Here is a 22,513-nt window from a genome sequence, read left to right as displayed (position 1 = left end):
CAATCCCCTTCCCTCTGTCTTATACTTACAAGTACCAAAATCGCTAATAATATTTTAATAAAAAAAACGTGAAAGAGATTCGAGCGTTTTACTTCCCCTCCAGCGCCATTTTTAAACAATCCCCTTCCCTCTGTCTTATACTTACAAGCACCAAAATCGCTAATAATATTTTAATAAAAAAAAAACGTGAAAGAGATTCGAGCGTTTTACTTCCCCTCCAGCGCCATTTTAAACAATCCCCTTCCCTCTGTCTTATACTACAAGCACCAAAATCGCTAATAATATTTTAATAAAAATAACGTGAAAGAGATTCGAGCGTTTTACTTCCCCTCCAGCGCCATTTTTAAACAATCCCCTTCCCTCTGTCTTATACTTACAAGCACCAAAATCGCTAATAATATTTTAATAAAAAAACGTGAAAGAGATTCGAGCGTTTTACTTCCCCTCCAGCGCCATTTTTAAACAATCCCCTTTCCTCTGTCTTATACTTACAAGCACCAAAATCGCTAATAATATTTTAATAAAAAAAACGTGAAAGAGATTCGTGCGTTTTACTTCCCCTCCAGCACCATTTTAAACAATCCCCTTCCCTCTGTCGTATACTACAAGCACCAAAATCGCTAATAATATTTTAATAAAAAAAACGTGAAAGAGATTCGAGCGTTTTACTTCCCTTCCAGCGTCATTTTTAAATAATCCCCTTCCCTCTGTCTTATACTACAAGCACCAAAATCGCTAATAATATTTTAATAAAAAAAAACGTGAAAGAGATTCGAGCGTTTTACTTCCCCTCCAGCGCCATTTTAAACAATCCCCTTCCCTCTGTTTTATACTTACAAGCACCAAAATCGCTAATAATATTTTAATAAAAAAAAACGTGAAAGAGATTCGAGCGTTTTACTTCCCCTCCAGCGCCATTTTTAAACAATCCCCTTCCCTCTGTCTTATACTTACAAGCACCAAAATCGCTAATAATATTTTAATAAAAAAAAAACGTGAAAGAGATTCGAGCGTTTTACTTCCCCTCCAGCGCCATTTTTAAACAATCCCCTTCCCTCTGTCTTATACTTACAAGCACCAAAATCGCTAATAATATTTTAATAAAAAAAAACGTGAAAGAGATTCGAGCGTTTTACTTCCCCTCCAGCGCCATTTTAAACAATCCCCTTCCCTCTGTCTTATACTACAAGCACCAAAATCGCTAATAATATTTTAATAAAAATAACGTGAAAGAGATTCGAGCGTTTTACTTCCCCTCCAGCGCCATTTTTAAACAATCCCCTTCCCTCTGTTTTATACTTACAAGCACCAAAATCGCTAATAATATTTTAATAAAAAAAAACGTGAAAGAGATTCGAGCGTTTTACTTCCCTTCCAGCGTCATTTTTAAATAATCCCCTTCCCTCTGTCTTATACTTACAAGCACCAAAATCGCTAATAATATTTTAATAAAAAAAAACGTGAAAGAGATTCGAGCGTTTTACTTCCCCTCCAGCGCCATTTTAAACAATCCCCTTCCCTCTGTCTTATACTACAAGCACCAAAATCGCTAATAATATTTTAATAAAAATAACGTGAAAGAGATTCGAGCGTTTTACTTCCCCTCCAGCGCCATTTTAAACAATCCCCTTCCCTCTGTTTTATACTTACAAGCACCAAAATCGCTAATAATATTTTAATAAAAAAACGTGAAAGAGATTCGAGCGTTTTACTTCCCCTCCAGCGCCATTTTTAAACAATCCCCTTTCCTCTGTCTTATACTTACAAGCACCAAAATCGCTAATAATATTTTAATAAAAAAAACGTGAAAGAGATTCGTGCGTTTTACTTCCCCTCCAGCACCATTTTAAACAATCCCCTTCCCTCTGTCGTATACTACAAGCACCAAAATCGCTAATAATATTTTAATAAAAAAAACGTGAAAGAGATTCGTGCGTTTTACTTCCCCTCCAGCACCATTTTAAACAATCCCCTTCCCTCTGTCTTATACTACAAGCACCAAAATCGCTAATAATATTTTAATAAAAAAAAACGTGAAAGAGATTCGAGCGTTTTACTTCCCCTCCAGCGCCATTTTAAACAATCCCCTTCCCTCTGTTTTATACTTACAAGCACCAAAATCGCTAATAATATTTTAATAAAAAAAAACGTGAAAGAGATTCGAGCGTTTTACTTCCCCTCCAGCGCCATTTTTAAACAATCCCCTTCCCTCTGTCTTATACTTACAAGCACCAAAATCGCTAATAATATTTTAATAAAAAAAACGTGAAAGAGATTCGTGCGTTTTACTTCCCCTCCAGCACCATTTTAAACAATCCCCTTCCCTCTGTCTTATACTACAAGCACCAAAATCGCTAATAATATTTTAATAAAAAAAAACGTGAAAGAGATTCGAGCGTTTTACTTCCCCTCCAGCGCCATTTTAAACAATCCCCTTCCCTCTGTTTTATACTTACAAGCACCAAAATCGCTAATAATATTTTAATAAAAAAAAACGTGAAAGAGATTCGAGCGTTTTACTTCCCCTCCAGCGCCATTTTTAAACAATCCCCTTCCCTCTGTCTTATACTTACAAGCACCAAAATCGCTAATAATATTTTAATAAAAAAACGTGAAAGAGATTCGAGCGTTTTACTTCCCCTCCAGCGCCATTTTTAAACAATCCCCTTCCCTCTGTTTTATACTTACAAGCACCAAAATCGCTAATAATATTTTAATAAAAAAAAACGTGAAAGAGATTCGAGCGTTTTACTTCCCCTCCAGCACCATTTTAAACAATCCCCTTCCCTCTGTCGTATACTACAAGCACCAAAATCGCTAATAATATTTTAATAAAAAAAACGTGAAAGAGATTCGAGCGTTTTACTTCCCTTCCAGCGTCATTTTTAAATAATCCCCTTCCCTCTGTCTTATACTACAAGCACCAAAATCGCTAATAATATTTTAATAAAAAAAACGTGAAAGAGATTCGAGCGTTTTACTTCCCCTCTAGCGCCATTTTTAAACAATCCCCTCCCTCTGTCTTATACTACAAGCACCAAAATCGCTAATAATATTTTAATAAAAAAACGTGAAAGAGATTCGAGCGTTTTACTTCCCCTCTAGCGCCATTTTTAAACAATTCCCTTTCCTCTGTCTTATACTTACAAGCACCAAAATCTCTAGATATTTTAATAAAAAAAAAAAAAACGTAAAAGAGATTCGAGCGTTTTATTGTTATTGTTAGGACCTGTGGGAAAATTCAAATAATTTTTTTGTACTTTATGGTCTGGAACTTGTAATTAAGTCCGAAACGTAATAACTCGGAGCGAACTTTTCATTAAATTGCGACGAGTATCTAATTAACTGTAAAATTACATAATTACGGGGGGCTTGATTATGGTTTTGCTCATTTGACAGATGCAGTCCGCGATTACCTGTAAGTGTAATACGGAACGGTAAAGGCCATTTAGTCCATATTGAGCCGTTAAGTGCCTGTTTTATCTCATCGCACTTAATTATTATTCAATAGAGTTGCGCTGAATAAAAACAGGAACAAACGTTACTTTACTTTACCGGTCAGGAAAAATTTTTGCATAATCAATCGAAATTCCTAATTATCATCCCACGATGGGTGGGATCAAAGCCATCTAAATGGTAATCCATGGGATTACCGTTGAGCACGGCTCTATTTACACCTTCAAATATGACGTAATCTTGTCACCGTTTCTTTCCTGTGCAACCGCTATAGCACAGGATTTGATTCACTCAATCCGCAACTATCGGAGAGTGGCATGATAGTCATTAGGAGACGCTGGCTGGCTTTGAGTTTGAGTGGCTTGGCAGTGGTTTTTTTCGGTTTTGAGTTTCTCCAAACAGTTGGGGAGGGTAATAAGGGGCTGGAAAGTGGGGACAGCAGGAAAATTGTAGCTTTTTCTTTGAAGAAACAAATCGAAATTGAAAGTGAAGAGGTGGCTTGTAGTGGCGGGTTTTTCGTTGGGGTAAAGCCCGAAAAATTGGCAAATGGAAAGTGGACACAATTAGACGGGACGAGTATTTTTATTTATTCGATTTATTTTGATGGCAGGCTGGAGCCGCATCATTATTTAAGGACAATATCAATGGTTAAAGGTAAGTTTCAACTTGTTTTAATCAAATAAATTGCGATTTTTTATTAAAAGTTTTATTATTTTTTCACTTAGCTTTTAAAGGTTTTTCTTAAAAACACATTATTGTCAGTTATTTATAATACAAAAGTACAGACTGAATACAAAGCAGATTATTAAATAAGGTTTATTTTAAGGCGACCAAATTAATTTTTTCCCTTTTTATTAAACGCAGTTTTAAATCTTCATAAAAAAAATAATTTTTAAAATTCGTTGCTCTAGCAAAGTTTTATGGACTCTCCTATGCCTTTAGAACCTCTCAAGTTCTCAAAGTACCTACGAAAAATCAAATGCTTTGATTTTATTAATTTTTAATTTTACCAATTTTTTACGAGATTTTCGGTACCTGTAACATTTATTGAGTAATAACTCCGGAACTATTGGAGATAACCCAATGAAGTTTATTATCATTGGAAAGCTCATTTAATTATCTATCTTTTTCAAAAAAGATCATTGATTTCCGACTAATACTTTTCGAGAAAACTGTAAATATTATAAGCAAAAACAGGTAAAATAAAAAATTATAACCAAAAAAACTATTAGGAATTTGACGAATTTCTCAACGCCAATCGATTGCCCAGATCATTTCACACAGGCTTTGAGTAAAATTATTCCATTTTTTCGAAAAGTTTTGCCGTAATTGACAAAATAAAAAAATAAAAATTTGCTAAATTAAATAAATAAATAAATTAAAATGTCTCAAAATCTATTAAAACCTATTCTACCGTGTTCTTTACATTGGAATAAACAGTTTTCCTCTAGCTCTTTTATCAGTTTCGCTATAATTGGCTTTGAAATCTGTTTTTTTATATATGAGATATTGTCTTGAAAACTATGCCAGTTTGTAGAGCTTTTTTTTATTTTGTTTGACTTTTTTTTTGCTAAGTTCAATAAATTTGCCATAGTCGACCATTGAAAAATGAACAAAAACCGTAAATTTCAACATGTTTTTGGTGTTTTACTCGGAAACTATGAGATTTAGAGCAAAAATAAAAAACATCATATGGCGCTTCAAATTATTTATCTTCTGGTAAAAACTTCAAACGTATTTATTTTTCTCCTTGAAAAAATTCTTAACTCATAAACTAAAAGTCGTAAAGCAAAATGGTTTATTCCGGTGAATTCTACATCATACTTTTTCGAAAACAGACCATTTAGTTATTGTGAAAAAACACTATGGTCAAATCTACTGAAAAGGAACAATATTTTTTAAGATGGTTTTAATAAGAACGAAAAAATTAGTCATGACTTGTATGAAAAGTGTAATTAATCATTCTTTGTGCTGAAAACTTCTACATAATGCTTATTTTTTCGCGTCGTAAACTTTTTACAAGTCATTACTAATTTGTAAAATTTTCAGCCAACTACCAATAAATCTAAAATAATTATTCCCTCATTTGTTACCCACAATTAGCAGTTATAAATTTGACCTATCACGGTTCTCTGTGAAAAAATTTATCACGTCAATAGAACTAAAATTTTGTCGATCACGCAATGAATCCTCAAAGACAAATGTTCCCAGCACGAATAAAATTTATTCGGACGCGATCGAGCGTCTAACCCGCCTCCTCTTGTACGTAATTATTATATTCCGTGGGATTTTATCATTCGTGATTTCCGGGTGCTTCGTCTCCCAAAAACCAGATTTCTACGACCGACTCAATGGAATTTAAAAATTCTAAAGCTGTATTTGCATAGTTGGGACGACCGTTATCGGGTTTAATTTTTACGACATTGGATACGAAAAATTCGTCGGAAATTGGAAAAGATGCGATCGTTACTTAACGTTATCTCGGTTTTTACTTTCATGCTCGAGTGAGTTTATAATTAAAAGTCCATTCTTGAAATTTCTATGAAGATGTAAAATTTTATTGCGAGAATAAATTGTAGGGCAATTCTAAAGTAACGACAAAAATTACCATAATTACAAACGAAATGAGCAACAGCTTTATTTACACTTGTTTTGTTTTCCGCAACAGTACTTTCAACTCTTGTAACCACTACGCTGAATTGTTTTAAGACAGTTAAACTCAAAAGGCATTGGAAGTGTTATTGCTAATTACTGTAGAGACAATAACAAGTTACTTGTTTCAGGCACTCCTGGTAAAGAATTTTTTTGCCAAATTGCCACCTCTGATGGTCACTACCACATCACCAAAGCCGTAGTAACGAAAATTTGGTCCGAAACATGGAACCAAAACGACACTCATTTGTACTTCAACCCCTATCTCATATCTTGCCATTTACCCGTGAATAAAACCTCGGTTTATTTCTCCCTCAATGAAAAGCCGTGTCAAATAGCGCCCCAAAAATTTGTGATAACAACCCCCAATGTGGAAAACACAACTAGCTTTACAGTTTGTGTAAAACCACTAAATTTTCGGAACGACATTTCCGAACAACTCCTCCAGTGGATCGCAATCAACCGAATACTGGGGGCCGAAAAAATCGACTTTTACGTTGAAAATCTCCAAAAAAAGCCGCGCCAAGTTCTTGAAACTCTGGAAAAGCACTTGAACGGTGGTTTAACTCTGTATGCCCATAACCAGATCGCTCAAGAGCCAACTTTCAAGCACTCAACCCACATTTGGCAAAAAAGACGTTACGAAATCATCGCCTACAACGACTGCCTTTACCGCAACATCCACACGTCACACTTTGTAATTCCTCTCGACATTGACGAAATAATTGTACCAAGACATGGAAGCACGTGGGCGGAAATTCTTAACCGAACTGACGACACTTTTGCCTCGTTTACTGTTAGAAATGCCTATTATTTGCGCCACTTTAACGTGAAAAAATCAACAGAGGAGGTGTTTTTCTTCAAAAGGACGGTCCGGAGCGAGTTCAGCGACGAGGGAGAGTCGGGGAAAAGCTTCGTTTCCACCAAAAATGCACTAACAGTGTTCAATCACTACGCCTTAAGGAGTTTAAAGCCGGGGGTTGGGGTGGTGAAGTTTTTAAACGTTGGTTTAGCGCAGCTTAACCATTATAAGGATGACTGTGATACTGTGATATTGCCGGAGTGTGCCAAATATTTGTCTAGTCCTGTAAGGGTCGCTGATGGTGTTATTTTCAAGTTTAGGAGGCTGTTTTTTGCAGAGTATGGGAAGCTGTTACGTTTGCTTTTGTAATAAAATCAGGTTGAATTTTTGGTGTAATATCTTGTCGCTTGAATAAATTTTTAATCCCTAATTCCCCAATAATTTTGCGGTCAAATTTACAAAAGTAAAAGTATTGTAGCAACGTATCTTTGTACACCATAAAGTTTTACAACAGATAATTGTGTTTGTTAATAATGTTGATGACCAGTTCTCTGTACGCATCCCCTGTTTTTATTATCGGCTCCAAAATGTTTTAACAATTTGTTAAAAATTAACATTCATTTGTCCTTGTATTTTATTATTTACATTTTGAACAAAAAGTAGAAAACAGCACACACGTTATTACAGTTTTCTGTAACCATGCTCCACGTTTTGTTGATTTGACACCTGTCAATTGTCAAGTCGTGCAAAAAATCACCCAAAATTAACAAAAACTGCAACTATGGTCACCGAAGAGCCCACCGAAAGCCCCCTCGTCGACGAGACTAAACCCAAACCAAAACCGGAGCCCCTAAAACCCTTCACTCTTGAAAGTAAGTTCGCCTCGCCCTAACCTCACTTCTCCACCATCTGTTACACTTCCAGTCCTCAAAGTGATTAAAAACGCCCAACAACAGCACGGCCTCCGCCACGGCGACTTCCAGCGCTACCGTGGCTACTGCTCCCGCCGCATCCGGCGCCTCCGCAAAGTCCTCAAGCTGCCGCAAGGCGACCGCCGCCACTTCAAAAAACGCGACGTTACAGACTCTCACATTACCGACAAAAAAGCCGACGAGCGCTATCTCGAAATCCCCCTAATGCTCTCCGAGCGCTGCTGGGCCTATGCCATGCAACTACGCCAAGAAGCCAACACCGAACCCCGCAAAAAATTCCACCTAATCCAGAAACTACGCAAGGCTTGCGTCTACGCCCTCCAGCTGGAGGAGTTGTGCCAGCAGGAGCGCTGCGATGCCAGGACCAAGCTCGAGTCGCAAGCCTACGTGGCCTGGATCCAGGGGAGTCTCCAGTTCGAGCTCCAGATCTGGCTCAAAGCCACCGAAAATCTCAAAAAAGCGCAAATGATTTACGAAAAGTTGGGGTCCGCTTTGGCGGAGAACGAACAAGCGCCGTACAAGCAGCGAGTTGTTGAAATTACACCCAGTTTGCGCTACTGCGCCTATAATATAGGGGACGAGAAAGCTGTTGATTTGCTAGAACTGAGGAGTCAAGGCGTTTTGGATAATTTCGACGCTTTGGTGTCGCAATCTAAGCAAAAAACCGAGGCGGTTCTACACGAAGTGCAATGGTTCGGGATTAAAATCCCGGTGAGGATTGAACGCGTCCGCTTGTTTCTCTTGAGTATTGAAGGCTTGGACGAGTCTTTAATCCACGCAGAAAACAACCAAGCGAAAATTAAAATTCTCGAGAATTTGTTTATCGACTTGCGGGATATTATTTCACTAGCGCGCGATGTTGTCAGAACTGAGAAACAAGACCAACTGTTACTGTCTTATTTATTATCGATTCGGGTCGAGAGAACGTCTCAGAGACACTTGTTACTGATGCAACAAACGCGCAAATCGCAAGATTGCGTCCGTTTACTTGACATAATAATCCAACAAACGGGCGAATTGTCGCAGAACGAGTCAATCAAAGACGTGAAACTGGCCCAGGATTATTACAACCAGCAGTTGCAAGCGTTCAAGGCTTTGCGCGTCTATTTCCTGGCGAAAACACAAGCGGCCCAAAAACGCTTCAAGGAAGCGGCCGTTTTGTACGATTCCGCCTCCAAAGCCCTCGCTAAACTCCCAATAAAAAATAAATTTCTCAAAGAACTGGACGATTTAGTGAAGAGTGTGCGAGACACTGTCGATGTTGATAAAATCACAGCGCAGGCCAACTGTGTGTTGGACCAGCAAGAGGATCAAATTCAAGTGCCCCAAAAGGTGTACAAGAGTAAGAAACCGTTGATTGAGCGCTTGGACGAGTTTAGAGAAGAGCCGCAATTGTTGAGCAAAAACCCGAATATTGTGAGTCTGCCTCCGGCCATGGAACCGATTCCTGCCAAGCCGTTGTTTTATGATTTGGCATTGAATTTCGTCGAGTTACCCGATTTGACGGAGAAATTGGAAGGCGGGCAGAAGAAGGAAAAGGGGGCGGGGATTTCCGGGTTCGTCAAGGGGCTGTGGGGGTGGGGAAAGAAGTAAGGAGTTCGCACTTAGCGATCGTAATATGTCGCCATCTGTTGGTTTATTTTTTGTTACTATAGCGGGGGTTTTGGTTTCGCGCCCTTGTAGCTTTTTTATTTAAAAAAAAATTATAACAAATCACATATTTACTTAAAGGAATCGACAGTCTGTTGGATAAAATTATTAATTTCCCTGTGCGATGACATATTATGTAATAATGGTAACTGTCAACTTTTTTAAAATGGCGTCTTGTGTATTTTTTGCAAAAGAAAGAAACTTGCTTCAGAGACCAAGGAAACCGTGGTATTAAGGGATTAGGTTATTTTTTATCATTCGGAAATAAAGTGTAATGCAGAAAATGCGATTTTCCTTAAAACCTAATAATTTTAAAGTATTTATTTAATCTTAAAATACAGTCTTCCTATAGCTACACGAAAAAATATAAGACTTTGCTGCAATAGAGCCATATATAATATAAACAACCTAAATCTGACCAACATATAGATTCTTTCAAATATGATTTGATAACGTCATTAAAAAAATATTCTTTCACTCAATGATAAACATAATTGAACAATTTAGGCAGTTTATGGCACTGTCGGCCTTAATAATACCTGGAGATTCAACTTAAATAGCATTTGATTCATCTCAACTATCCCAGACTTAATTGTTTTTCTAATCTCAACTTTAGCGTCATTTTCTCTTCCCGAATATCGGCCAGTTCTTGACTCAACTCTTGACAAATCCTCAACAGCACCGTATTCTCCTCCTGCAACATTTGAAACAACTCCCACTTGGCTTTCTCGTCTTGCCCGCCTTCTTGATTCTTGGCCGGTTTTCGATAAACCTCAAACGCCCCGTGTTTTCTTGGCAATTCAGTAAACCTCGCAAAAATCTTCTTTCTCTCCGCTTCATACAAATCACCCGGAAAAATCCCCTCGTCCACATTTTCATACTTCTCGAAACTATCAAAGTTGGCAAAGGCGTCCCCTTCCGACTTCTGATTGGTCAGCTTCTTCGATTGGATATTGGGACTGACTCTGGGCGGGATCGTGGGCGGGGCTCCCAACTTGCTCAACCGGTTCAAATCAAGCGACGAGCTCCGACCGTGGCTTTTGAACGGTCTGGGCGGAGGCGGGGGCGGTTTTTCCTTCTTAGGCGGGGGAAAAACCGGGAGACTGACCGGCCCTTCATCCCCCGTTTGCGTGGTGGGGGGCGGAGGGATCGCCCCAGGGCCCGGTATGCTGATTTTTTTCGGCTGCGGCCGCTGGATGGCGCTATTATCGGTGAATTTCTTCGGACTGTGCGCTTCCGCATTGTCGACGGAGTCTTCGCCCGGGGGCGCCATGGGGCACTCTGGCGTGATTCGAAGCGGGACTGGGTGTAAGATTTTCGAGTCTTTATCGAGTGTGATTTTCTGGAAATCGAAGTTGACGGGTTTGGGGCCGGGGGAACTAACGGAGCTGGTGGGGCTGTCGACGAATTTCGTCCACTCTTTGGCGGTGTCTTTCGTTTGGGGGGAGAGCATGGGCTCGGTCTCGGGGCTCACGGACAGGGGCGTTTCGTTGCCGGGGATGAGGGTGGGCGGCAGGACGTCGGGGAGTTCGATGTGGTTGCGGCGCAAGACGACTAGATGCATCGCAGTGTTGAACTCCTGGAGGCTGAGGGCGCCGTCTTTGGTCACGTCGGCCAGCTGCCAGATTTTGCGGAGCTCGTGGACTGGAAGGCGCGATTTTTCGAAAAACATGCGGGCGACGGGACCGGCGAGTAAGGCGTTGGTGTCGGGCTGGAGGGAGCGGAATTGTTTCGTGTAGTAGTCGCGCTGTTCGGGGTTGATCGTCCAGATCTCGGGGCTCACTTCCGTGTCCTCCTCGCTGCTGTGCCGATCGCTCGACTCCTCCTCCGTCCCTAAACAAGGGAAATAAAAAAAATATTGCTAATAGTGTAAGACCTTTGTAGAAAAAAACTCACAATTATCTGCGTAATGAATTAAATGAAAATTGATAAAACAACAACTTGTATCACTGGATGTAGAACATACTCAAAAGCAATCAAATTTACGACTTTCCGAGTCGTTAATTCTTTAATTATGTTTCCGAATTGTTTGTTTATTGACCAAAAATAATGTGTACCACGCGTTGAAATATGTCGCAAGCGTCACTACATTAATTAAACAAAATTTATTAAGAGCCACCATTTTTGGAAAAGTGAACGTAATGTCAACAATTTCAAAATGAATTGATGAATGCAAATGCCGTCACACGACGCATTAATAACTCAATAGCTAGTCAATTCGGCGACACCTGCCTGTTTACTAAACAAAAATCCGTTGATTTATTGTTTTAACGAAACAATGCTTCATTATTTCATTCCACGACTCACCCAAGAGCTGTCTTTGTTCTTCGGAGACCAGCCCCTGCCAGGCCCCCCCGATGGCCCAGCTCCTGTCCTGCACACTATTCGTGGGCGTGGGGCTATCAGAGGCGGTGCTGGAAATTTCGGGCGACCCATTCCTAACTATACTAAGCGTATCACTATCGACTTCCGAGTCGGTGCTGTTCGCATCGACTTGTTCAACATAATTGGCATCGTTTCTCAGTTCGATTAAATCAGGAACTTGTGAATCACTCTCCAAATTATTCCAAGTAAACCTGGGCAAAGGCAACTCCAAATTGGAAGTGACTACGTCGGCATTTAACGGCATGTTGGCCTGATAGGCGGCGACTAATTTCAAAGCGGAAAAAAATTGCTTCCTAGACAAACTGGTCGTGGTTTGGCCCCAACAGATCTCTGAAATCTGACAGGAGAAATGTCAGAATGTGAGGTTAGAGAGTGAGAAAACCACTCACTTGGGATATGATGTCTTCGGGCACGTTGCCCGACTTGATTAATTCGACGGTTTTGGTCAAGGAGGCGCTCCCGGATTTTTCCTCGTCACAACAAAGAAAAACGTCGGAAAAATATCGTTGTAAAGTTTCTGACAGCTGTAACTCCTCCATTTTTGACAGCTGATGGAGCCAGGCAGGTAGACCAACCTTCGCCTTATCACTCGGGAATGTCTCCAACATAAATAATTCACCAAAAAAGTATTTAGATAATGAGGAAGAGATAAGAGACACAATAGACCAGATTACAACCATCAGTGTATAACAAATTTATGTAAAAAATGTACTGCTTAAATAAATGGCTCCAATTTCGGAAATTTTTGCCTGTGTTCTCGGTACCAACTGTGCCAGAAAGTAGCGACACTAGCGACCAAAGTGACCTAACATTTATGAATTTTCAAAAACAAATGTTCAAAAATCTAAACTATTTATAATAATGTTTGGTCTTATGTGGAAATTCTTATTCATCTGTGTTATGTTTTTTTGTCACAATTTTTCTTTTAATTTAATTGCATTATAATAAAATTGTTTGGGCGCATATTTTTTTTGCAGTCCCCGCGGGCCTACAGCAGGAAAACACCTCGCTGAGATAATAATAGTCGTTTTTCACCGTCAATTTCATAACCCGACCGCTCGGAGCGGTGCATGGACTAGATTTTTATATTAATTTATTTGCCGTCGTCGATTTAATTTAAAAGAAAAAATGCCAGAGTCGACTCGTTAAAGGCAAGTTCTGTCAGTTCTTGTCGAAAGTTCTTCGCGGACGGTTTCAGAACAACAAAAATAAGTGACCCTAAGAGGAAACCTGACCCTAACCGAGACAAAAGCGCGCTTATTTATCATTTAGGTCAGGGCCGTACTTGCGATTATGATTTTTCATTTACCTTGATCTTAACAAATGTTAGGTGTGCTGTAAGTGGTAATTGGTTTTGTGATTTTGTCGTGTCGGTAAGAAATATGAACGAGAGCGACATGCAACTGGCTAGGGCCCTTGTGGCCGATGAAAAACTCAATTCGGCTAATAGCACGCCGGGGACGAGTCCGACGCCGCTGAAGAAGACGGTGGTGGGTAAAGCTATGGAAAAACTCAACACTTTTCGGTAATTATTGTTGAATTCAAAATTTTAATAACTTGTGGTTGTTGCGGAAAGATTTTGGAGGACTAGGACTGAGGGGGCTTGTTAAGTACAAGCCCGGGTAGCTCAGTCGGTAGAGCATTGGACTTTTAATCCAAGGGTCCAGGGTTCAAGTCCCTGCTCGGGCGGCCAAATTTTTTTCTTTTTTCTAGTCGTGTATTTTTACAATATTTACTAATTTTTCCCGAAATAGTATTTATATCCGATAAAACCAAATGGTCGAAAATATGTTTTTACAATATTATTTTATTAATTTTATTGATTGCTTGTGAATGCAACAGATAAGATAAGTTTTTGCTGTTGTAATACTATTTAATGCCTGTGACTGCCGTATTATATTAGCTTACTCATATAGTTTTATTTATTAAAAGATAATTTAAAATCAAATAATCAAATGTTTTAACAATATTTCAACTAGTAGAAGAACAACAGTCATCTGTAAAATCAACCTTCGATAGCTCAGTTGGTAGAGCGGTGGACTGTAGAGGATCTTAAAAGTGGACATCCATAGGTCGCTGGTTCAAATCCGGCTCGAAGGAAACTTTTTTTTTCAAATTGCTTTTAAGAAATAACTGATTCACCGAGTTAAACTTTATAAAACTTTTTTATAAAACAAACTTTTTCAAAAGAATGCATTTAGCACAATAAAGCTTGATATTTTAATTTTAATGATAATGAATGATTTACTGTTTTAAATAAAAAAACAAATAAGTTTCAATACTATTAGTAATATTTTATAACTACTGATGTTTTTAATGTATTATTAAATCCTGACAATTTATAATAAAAGTAAGATGATACTGTTCATTAACAGTAGTGAACGCGTAGTTAACCACAGCACTGCTAGTGTAGTGGTATCATGCAAGATTCCCATTCTTGCGACCCGGGTTCGATTCCCGGGCAGTGCATACGTTTTTTTTTCTTTTTTTTTTTAATAAAACTATTTGATTTTGAGCAAATTTTGAAAATTATTGTTAATTACATCATAAAATTTAGGCCCGCTTCCAGTTAAACACCCCACGTCGACCACACTTAAATTGCTCCAAGCCCATGCAGTAATAATCAATCACGCGATTATAATTAAGTCATTAATCCCTAATCTAATTATAACATAATTTGTATCGCAACAATAAAATTGAATGACTCATTATTTAAATTAATTGCTGCAAAACTCGTTTTCTATTTATAGTTAAAAAATTAATTCCTATGCGTTTTTCAAACATCCTCATTATTTTTTTATGGGTGTGTGTGAATACAGTTCTAAGCAGATTTGTCTTGCGTTACTCAGATCCTAAGGGCAAAGGTGTTGTCTTTGATACATTTTAAGCCTAGACGATAAATTGTAACCCTCGCCTTCGCTACTTTACTTTCACATTCTGGATATTTATTGCACAACGTGGTCATTTTATCGATAACAAATATCTATATTCAGTAATGTCAGTGGCTTGAAACTCCTTGGACAAAATTGTTTATTTAGTCGTTGAAAGCCTTGATTTCTATTTCAAAATCAATCATTTGTTCCAGTTATTTATCACAATTTGGACATAAAAAAAATACAAAAGATAATCCTAATTTGTAACTACAATTTCAATATTTATCAGAATTAAAAAGAAAACAAAATCTTCCGGTACCGGGAATCGAACCCGAGCCTCCTGGGTGAGAGCCAGGTATCCTATCCACTAGACCATACCGGATGTTACTGGTATTGTTTTACTAACAATACTTAAAAAGCACTCTTTTAACTTGAAGTACAGTTAAAATAAAATAATAGGACTTACTATGTTACGACAATTGCTACAATACTATTTATTATCACGACAGTATTTACTTATAGTCTTGAGTAAAATTTCTCGATTCTTTTGTAGCAGGCAAACATGAAGTCATAAAACAATAAAATTTTCTTGTGAAACTTTCGTTGCTGAAGCGTTGGTTGCATTTTTGAGCTTCTCACTACCAGGAAAACAGCAACTGTATTAAAATAAATGTATTTTTGTCTTCACCAACGGTTGGTGAACGATAACTAAGTGCGATGGTGGTGTAATGGTCAGCATAGTTGCCTTCCAAGCAGTTGATCCGGGTTCGATTCCCGGCCATCGCAACTTTTTTTTCCGCTTACTCATTGTTTTCTTGCATAATTAAATTACATTGTGTGTCTAGGCCAAATGAGAGTTTTTAAAGGTGATTTCACTGATTACTCACGTCGATTGGCATTATTGTTAATTGAACACAACACGATTTCTCGTATTGTTTCGCAATTAATTCCAATTATCATTAATCTTAGATTATGGGATTATTGATGCGTAATTTGTTTAAAAATAGAAAATTTTGGGATGGCCCATTAATTTGAAATAAAATCCGGGTTGTTGCCGTCACGTGTCATTAAAGCTGTCATTTGTCAAATTTTCCCAAAAATGACGTGTAACAACAAAAACCCGAAACCGTCGTGAAATTCCTCGTTGGTGTGTGAAAGTGTGCCCTTTTCGGTCTTCCATTTTCGCTCCTAGTGCGGTCCTGCGTCTCATATCTGTCAAAATGTCAAAGTCTTTGACCTAACCTAGTTTCAATATTTGCGAAATAAAGGCGTATTATGGCATCGCTATGGGCCGGTTCGGATGTGGATTTGTCCGTTTTGCACCAGTGCAGGATAGCCGAAAGGTTAGAGTTCAGATTGGCCTGTTTGCATAAACAGAAAATCCCTGATTCTGATACGAAATGCGAGGGGGAAATTCACAAATTCAGGCAGCGCAGGAGACGGTCAGGCACTTGGCCGTAAGTTATTTGACATTAGTTTGGTAAATTCGGTGAGATAAAAATAATCATGTTAAAATGTCAAAAATTCATCATGGGTATGACGTAAAGGTCGTTGGATAAGTTTAGTTGTAATCCGGTATGGTCTAGTGGCTAGGATACCTGGCTTTCACCCAGGAGGCTCGGGTTCGATTCCCGGTACCGGAATTTTTTTTTAACAGGGAATTTTGATAATTATGTAAAAAATAAAAAACACAGTTCAGAAAATAGATTTGGATGACATTCAAAGAGTATCGATTATGAGATAAAATTTTGAGTCAATATTTAGAATATGATAGAGTTAACAGTTACCAGTTGTGATTTGTGCACTTGATTTTTATGTGCAAAAAATTTGTTTCTAATTGTTCGAATAATTATTTGCATTTCATGCTCAAGTGAATTTGATAAATGCATACCGTATTAGAGTGAGTCTGATTTAAGCGCATATCTCTGTTTTACATCACTAATTATTTATTATCACTGTAGGTAATTAATCTCTTAAGGCACACACACGCACGTCTTATCGCTTGGTATTTGTCCACGTTTAGTTTGTAGCTTCATTTGCCATTTAGTCGTTTATTTCTGGATTGTACAATAAACAGTTCGGCCGCAGATTCAATCTTAGTGTTGTATCGATTGCTTGTAGTTATAGTCATGCAGAATAATTTTTCGCGATGTTTGAGCCTCGTAGATTCGTCACCATCACAAAGCATCAAGTTGGGTTATTTTTACGTAATTATTTTCATATCTCATTGGTTTTGTTCGCAGGAGGACGAGATCTCTGAATGCACCGTCGCCCATACAACAGTTTGGACCATGTGGACGCATTATGAAAAATTCCGCAATGGTCATGTGAGTTTTTTTAAGTTTTCGTTTTATTGTTCATTAATTTTCCACAATTGGGTTAATAAAAAAAGCAAAGAAAATCTTGTCTTGCCACAATGCCCCCAATTAACAATGTAAAAAAATGTTACAAGCCGTTGGATTTTTTCTCAGTTATTTATAACTTGAACAGGAAAATTTTATTTCGAAATTTTTGTGATGTTTACCAATTAAACCAACTATTGGTTGTTTACGTAATTAGTAGAATTTACGAATAGAAACACAAAAATGTGAAGGTGCCTTTATTTAATTAACATGTGTACATAAAAATTCACTAGAAAAATGTGAGAAATTATTTTTTCTTTGTTTAAGTATAATTACTGTTTTTGTTTATGAAACGACAGTTTGTAGACTGATAAGTGATAAGAAAAAAAAAACCATACAAATTCTGTAGAACTACTTACTGGCTATTAAAATAACGTTTGCTTTGTACATATTTTTTGTTGTATCAATGTAATAATAATTAGTTTTTTACAATCAAATTTTACGACTGTTTGTTAACTTAGTAAACAGAAAATTAAACAAGATTAAAAAAATGAAGATAAGTGGGTAATAACCTAATAACTAATGTCTGAGATTATACAAATCAGATACAAAACTATAGTTTCTATTGATTTATGGCTTTTCGGAAAATGTTGAAGTAGAAGCATAGAAATTTTGTTTTGTAGGTAAAAAAAATAAATAAATATTTACATTTATTAATACCTTATATTCGTAATAAACTGTACGTAAGAGAAATATCTAGGTACATTTATTAATTCCAATTTTAAGTTGAATTACTTGAAATTAAATAATACGTAGTAATAAAAATGAAGAAGTTTTTTTTATTACACATTTTTCTTTTGAAAAGATTTAAGACACGACCAATGTACGACCTATTTTAGCACTACAACACTTTTGTAGCGCGGGAAGTGAGTAGGCATTTTTGTCGTATTCACTTATTGTTAATTGTTTCATTGTATCTACACGTAGTTTGAAATCTACGATGTTTGAATAAATGATTCAACTCTAATGTAAATCCTTTTTCTGAATCACAAAGTTACGAAAATAACGAAAATGATCAACCGAAGAGATTTATTAATCAATTTCGGGAAAATGATTGTGGGAAGTGTTAATTTAGTTTTTGGAAAACTAGGCTGAATTTTCTAAAATAATAAACAATTAACGTTTTAAGTGTTTCTCGTAACATAAATCGATAAAAGGTACATGACACGGATTTAACGTAACGCAATTATTTCTGCGTTTTTTCCAATTAATTTAAATCTGGAATAAATTGACATTATTTGTTACTGACCTTCAACATTTTTATATGAATATTGACGATCGATGCTATTGTATTTAATTCCGTGATCGAATATTCCTAAAAATTGTGATATTTCAAAACATGTTTACTTTTTTTATTAAAGCCAAAATATTATCAAATAATTTAGTATTATTTCTAATGGTGAATAAACAGACAGATGTTTGTCTGTTACGTCATTAACTTGTAGATAACGATCATTATTATCTATTATCGCTAGAGGAAAATATAGAGGAGAATTTTTTCACCTTGAGGTGGATTTTCTTGATTTTTTGGGTTAGTCGTTTGGGGGAATAAAAAATCAAAAAGCAAGATTTTGAATCTAAATTTCCCACAATACGAACGATAAAACAAACTGCTAGAAGCAAACAGCGTGTCTCAAAATTGTGTCTAGTCATTTATCACACTGTTTAATTTTTATCATTCGTGCACCAAAATTGGGAGCAGTGTTTAAATTGCAGTCGCCTTAGTACGTTCCTGGAGAATTTAATTTTTTTATCGATACTGCCGGAGGTCAGCCGACAGGCGGCTCGTGCGTGCGTTCATCATTCAAATAAATTTCATATCATCACATTCGTAGCCGCGAAACGGTCGATTTTGCCCCGATTTTCCGAAAAATGGCCACAAAGCGCGCTGTTTTCTAGTCATTTCGTCGATCTCTCCCCTTAGTATTAGCTCAGACTGTGATATTAGTGTGTCAGTGGTAAATTTTTCCGAAATGGTCGCGAACGGAAACGTCGTTTGTCTCCCGTTCGCCGAAGAAATCAACAACAATAACAACGTGAAATTTCAGTATAGGTTTGTTGTTTTTTTTTGAATATTAGAAAATTTTCAATTGTGACGCAAAAGCCGGACGTTGTGATTGATAAATCGATTGATGGTCGGCCTTGAAATGGTATTGTTTGTGTTTACAGGACCATCCAGGATCCGGCGAGCCAAAGGCTGACGTGGTACAAACCGCCACTTACTGTCCTAGTGATAAAAAAAGTGAGGGATGCCTCGGTCCATTTGCCGTTTGTGCAGCTGGTGCAATGGCTTATAGAGGTATTTTTTCGTTGTTTGGTTGCATTTTTTGATAAATTTCGCACGATACGGTCACGTTGTGCGCAAATATGTAAATATGGGTGTTATCTGTGGTAGGGCGATGATAAAACTTAGAAAAATTCGTTGTTTCCGACCATTTCTCCATTATCTAATAAAAATAACGACCAACAAACGATTGTTTAATTGAAAAAAAATATTCGAGTTTGTGGTGATTATTTTGGATATTCTCTGAAACTAATAGATTTAGAGAAAAATGACTAGTATTTTAGTGAAATCTTAAAAAAATCATATCTTTCTTTTTATAAGAGATGTGCATTTGTAATAAAGACATTAAGCAGGCACTTTTTTACAGAGAATTTTTTCTACGATTTTTTTTTAACTAATTGTTTAGCTGTAATAACAAAGTTGTTTTTTTTAAACAGGAATCATGGTTGACTATGACATTTTTGTAAAGCTTACTTGTTCTGCTCTGAAAAATATGGTATACACACAGTTAGATTTTTTTCTATACTCTTTTTGACAAAAAATATATTTAAAATATTTGATAGTCGGCTATGGAAAAACTATTTCATATAAAAGTTGTGAATAATCTAGAAGTCTTGTGAACGGTTGTTAAAGTAAAAAAAGAGAAATTCTAAAAGTAAGCTCACCCTGTTTAAGTTATTTTCAATTGAACAAATAAATGATCGTCGCGTTGTGTCACTTGTTTTTCTCTAAATCTCTTAATTTCGGAGATTCGTTGTTCGTGTTATTATTAGTTGTCAGTTAAATAAATTTCCAATCAAAGAGGCGTGTGATTATTAAGTTAGGTTGGTAACATAGAATAATGACAGATGATGGCTGTCAAATGCAAACGTCACATTTTTTTTGCTCTTGCCAGGAAAAACGGATGCTTGTGTTCGTGGAGGCGGCCGTCCTGGAGGACCCCCTCCTTGACCAGTTCACCTCCTTTGCCACCATCAAAGACAAGCTGATGACGTTCCGCGACGGCAAGGACGATCTCACCGACAAAATCGACTTTATTATCTGTCTCGGCGGTGACGGCACCCTCCTCTACGCCAGCCACCTTTTCCAGCAATCTGTGCCCCCTGTCATGGCCTTCCACCTCGGCTCCTTGGGGTTCCTCACCCCTTTCCGCTTCGACAACTTCCAAGAGCAAGTCAACAACGTCCTCGAAGGCAACGCCGCCTTAACTCTCCGAAGTCGCTTGCGATGTATCATCATGCGAAAGGGTGACGACGAGAAGAAGACGTCCAAGCAGCCGACGAATCTCCTGGTGCTCAACGAAGTTGTCGTTGATCGAGGACCCTCACCTTACCTCTCAAACATCGATCTTTTCCTCGATGGAAAATTGATTACTTCGGTGCAAGGGGACGGGCTGATCGTGAGCACGCCCACCGGAAGCACGGCCTATGCCGTGGCGGCTGGCGCGTCCATGATCCATCCGAGCGTGCCGGCGATCATGGTCACGCCCATTTGCCCCCACTCGTTGAGTTTCCGGCCAATTGTCGTGCCGGCGGGGGTGGAGTTAAAGGTAGGTGGGCGGGGATAACCGATTGTCAGTTGTCAATTTTTGTCGCAAATTCAGATTTCTGTCTCTCGTGACAGTCGCAATACGTCATGGGTGTCGTTTGACGGCCGCAACCGCCAAGAGCTGTTACATGGTGACAGGTGGGTTCACTGTCAAGTCGGCCTACCATCACCACCGCCACGCCCTCTACCGTTTAGTTCATGTGTCATTTTTTCCAGATAACACCTAATTCGGAAGCCAGATGTTCGTCGTATGTTTGTTTCGACGGCAGACATCATCAGGAACTAAAACCTGGCGATAGGTGTGTTTGTGTTTTGTTTTAGGGTACGGTGGTGGTGGTGGAGGTGTGTCGGTTAGGAGGGTGGTTTTCTGATTGGTTGTTTTTTGACAGTTTGCGTGTGACAACGTCGATTTATCCAGTGCCGAGCATTTGCGCACAAGACCAGATTTCCGATTGGTTCGATTCGCTGGCTGAGTGTCTGCACTGGAACGTGAGGAAAAGACAGAAACATTTGGACGAGTTGACGGATTTGACGCACTCTAGTTCGAATGATACGTTGGATTCGTTGGAGCACGCCGAGTTGATCGAGAAGGATAGCTAGGGCATTTTTTTGATAGGTTTTTTGAGCAATATTGGTTTGTGGTTTGGCTGGAAGGTCAAATGTCTCTCTTGATGAAATCGTGATAAATTTGTTAGTTTATATTTTTGTATTTTTTAAAGCTCAGGTTAGGGTACTTAGCTTTTAAATGTTTTTTATTGTTACCGAGCATGTGTTTTATGTACATAAGAGTGCACATCGAATAGGACCAATTGAGCGTGCCAACTTATTTATTTTATATTTATAGCACGTTTCACAAGTTTTCTTAAAGAATATTGTTGGGATAATAAACAACTGGTTGCAATTTTTAACACTGTGTTTTATTTAATACCCAGACCCTCAAAAAAACTCGGATTATCGAGGTTTCACTGTAACACCAATTTCTAGAAAATAAAAAATACCGACAACCGACTTGTTCTAAATGTCAAATGTGACAAAAGTTGAAAGCAATAATTAAAAATGAAATTCCTCAAGATAATCCCCTTGTGTATTTTTCTTCAGTCCATCAGTGCTCAGATCGCCACTGTGGAAAAGTGCTACCATTGTGAAAAAAATTGTAAAGGAAAGATGCAAGTAAAAGCTTGTAAAGACCTTTTGCCTCACAGTAACGTTTTCGCCTGCATACGAGTTCTGAATTTGGAAGATGATGAAATGGCAGAATATCGGGGCTGTGTAGACGAAAACGACCAACCCTACCAAGACAAATGCAAAGTTGTTCACACTAAAGAAGGGGAGGTGTGCGATTTGTGCCGTGTGGACCTTTGTAATGCAACAACAGTTCATTTAATCCATGTTTTATTTCTAGTGTGTATGCAATTTCTCGCTACTTTTGTTTAAACAAAAAAAGTGTTACAACACACATTACGTGTCAGTGTTTTACTGGTTGTTTAACATTTTTAGTTTTTAATTAATTAATTAATTATCGTCAGTAC

At 37.9% G+C, this 22,513-nt stretch overlaps 4 protein-coding genes and 6 non-coding genes across 20 annotated transcripts; 8 read left to right on the top strand and 2 right to left on the bottom strand.

Annotated features, from left to right (window-relative positions):
* The first annotated feature begins 3,684 nt into the window (after positions 1 to 3,684).
* On the top strand, positions 3,685 to 7,422 carry LOC100141739 (uncharacterized). Its single transcript, XM_001813969.4, has 2 exons — positions 3,685 to 4,110; positions 6,240 to 7,422. The coding sequence occupies exons 1-2, from the start codon at positions 3,774 to 3,776 to the stop codon at positions 7,277 to 7,279; spliced, it is 1,377 nt and encodes a 458-aa protein (XP_001814021.1). The 5' UTR covers positions 3,685 to 3,773; the 3' UTR covers positions 7,280 to 7,422.
* Positions 7,423 to 7,584: 162 nt separating this feature from the next.
* Srp68 (Signal recognition particle 68) lies at positions 7,585 to 9,776 on the top strand. Its single transcript, XM_969355.5, has 2 exons — positions 7,585 to 7,782; positions 7,835 to 9,776. Exons 1-2 carry the CDS (start codon positions 7,692 to 7,694, stop codon positions 9,433 to 9,435), a joined length of 1,692 nt encoding a protein of 563 aa, XP_974448.1. The 5' UTR covers positions 7,585 to 7,691; the 3' UTR covers positions 9,436 to 9,776.
* Positions 9,777 to 9,798: 22 nt separating this feature from the next.
* Reps (RALBP1 associated Eps domain containing) lies at positions 9,799 to 12,469 on the bottom strand. Its single transcript, XM_969373.4, has 3 exons — positions 12,267 to 12,469; positions 11,800 to 12,214; positions 9,799 to 11,325 (listed from the first exon to the last, which is right to left on the bottom strand). Exons 1-3 carry the CDS (start codon positions 12,414 to 12,416, stop codon positions 10,070 to 10,072), a joined length of 1,821 nt encoding a protein of 606 aa, XP_974466.3. The 5' UTR covers positions 12,417 to 12,469; the 3' UTR covers positions 9,799 to 10,069.
* Positions 12,470 to 13,076: 607 nt separating this feature from the next.
* On the top strand, positions 13,077 to 21,892 carry LOC663340 (NAD kinase). Of its 11 annotated transcripts, none has more exons than XM_015982843.2 (6): positions 13,077 to 13,402; positions 16,994 to 17,077; positions 19,322 to 19,451; positions 20,332 to 20,985; positions 21,040 to 21,122; positions 21,374 to 21,892. In XM_015982843.2, the coding sequence occupies exons 1-6, from the start codon at positions 13,260 to 13,262 to the stop codon at positions 21,582 to 21,584; spliced, it is 1,305 nt and encodes a 434-aa protein (XP_015838329.1). In that variant the 5' UTR covers positions 13,077 to 13,259; the 3' UTR covers positions 21,585 to 21,892. The 11 variants fall into 11 exon arrangements, with proteins under 11 accessions (XP_015838329.1, XP_015838333.2, XP_015838335.2 ...); XM_015982847.2 differs by lacking the exons at positions 13,077 to 13,402; positions 21,374 to 21,892 and adding exons at positions 15,787 to 16,207; positions 21,201 to 21,238; XM_008198787.3 differs by lacking the exons at positions 13,077 to 13,402; positions 21,040 to 21,122 and adding exons at positions 15,791 to 16,207; positions 21,201 to 21,283.
* Positions 13,494 to 13,566, top strand: TRNAK-UUU (transfer RNA lysine (anticodon UUU)). The gene has a single exon. It is a non-coding gene; the product is annotated as a tRNA-Lys (tRNA).
* TRNAY-GUA (transfer RNA tyrosine (anticodon GUA)) lies at positions 13,887 to 13,977 on the top strand. Its single transcript is given in 2 exon segments — positions 13,887 to 13,923; positions 13,942 to 13,977. It is a non-coding gene; the product is annotated as a tRNA-Tyr (tRNA).
* TRNAG-CCC (transfer RNA glycine (anticodon CCC)) lies at positions 14,276 to 14,346 on the top strand. Its single transcript has one exon. It is a non-coding gene; the product is annotated as a tRNA-Gly (tRNA).
* TRNAE-CUC (transfer RNA glutamic acid (anticodon CUC)) lies at positions 15,061 to 15,132 on the bottom strand. The gene has a single exon. It is a non-coding gene; the product is annotated as a tRNA-Glu (tRNA).
* TRNAG-UCC (transfer RNA glycine (anticodon UCC)) lies at positions 15,465 to 15,536 on the top strand. The gene has a single exon. It is a non-coding gene; the product is annotated as a tRNA-Gly (tRNA).
* TRNAE-UUC (transfer RNA glutamic acid (anticodon UUC)) lies at positions 16,322 to 16,393 on the top strand. Its single transcript has one exon. It is a non-coding gene; the product is annotated as a tRNA-Glu (tRNA).
* Positions 21,893 to 22,513: the final 621 nt, after the last annotated feature.

This window comes from Tribolium castaneum, chromosome 6, assembly GCF_031307605.1.
Source record: "Tribolium castaneum strain GA2 chromosome 6, icTriCast1.1, whole genome shotgun sequence".
In the NCBI taxonomy this organism is placed as follows: domain Eukaryota; kingdom Metazoa; phylum Arthropoda; class Insecta; order Coleoptera; family Tenebrionidae; genus Tribolium; species Tribolium castaneum.
The sequence above is the reverse complement of the archived record's forward strand: the minus strand, read 5'-3'. Positions and strand labels throughout refer to the sequence as shown.

Bases quoted from the DNA above. Each gene is read 5' to 3' on its own strand.
- Reps (XM_969373.4), bottom strand. From the start codon at position 12,416: ATGGAGGAGTTACAGCTGTCAGAAACTTTACAACGATATTTTTCCGAC. The intron at 12,215-12,266 runs GTGAGTGGTTTT...TTCTCCTGTCAG, and splicing joins CCGAAGACATCATATCCCAA to ATTTCAGAGATCTGTTGGGG. The intron at 11,326-11,799 runs GTGAGTCGTGGA...TCCCTTGTTTAG, and splicing joins AGAACAAAGACAGCTCTTGG to GGACGGAGGAGGAGTCGAGC.
- LOC663340 (XM_008198787.3), top strand. From the start codon at position 16,026: ATGGCATCGCTATGGGCCGGTTCGGATGTGGATTTGTCCGTTTTGCAC. The intron at 16,208-16,993 runs GTAAGTTATTTG...TTTTGTTCGCAG, and splicing joins AGACGGTCAGGCACTTGGCC to GAGGACGAGATCTCTGAATG. The intron at 21,284-21,373 runs GTGTGTTTGTGT...GTTTTTTGACAG, and splicing joins GAACTAAAACCTGGCGATAG to TTTGCGTGTGACAACGTCGA.
- LOC100141739 (XM_001813969.4), top strand. From the start codon at position 3,774: ATGATAGTCATTAGGAGACGCTGGCTGGCTTTGAGTTTGAGTGGCTTG. The intron at 4,111-6,239 runs GTAAGTTTCAAC...TACTTGTTTCAG, and splicing joins GACAATATCAATGGTTAAAG to GCACTCCTGGTAAAGAATTT.
- Srp68 (XM_969355.5), top strand. From the start codon at position 7,692: ATGGTCACCGAAGAGCCCACCGAAAGCCCCCTCGTCGACGAGACTAAA. The intron at 7,783-7,834 runs GTAAGTTCGCCT...TTACACTTCCAG, and splicing joins AAAACCCTTCACTCTTGAAA to TCCTCAAAGTGATTAAAAAC.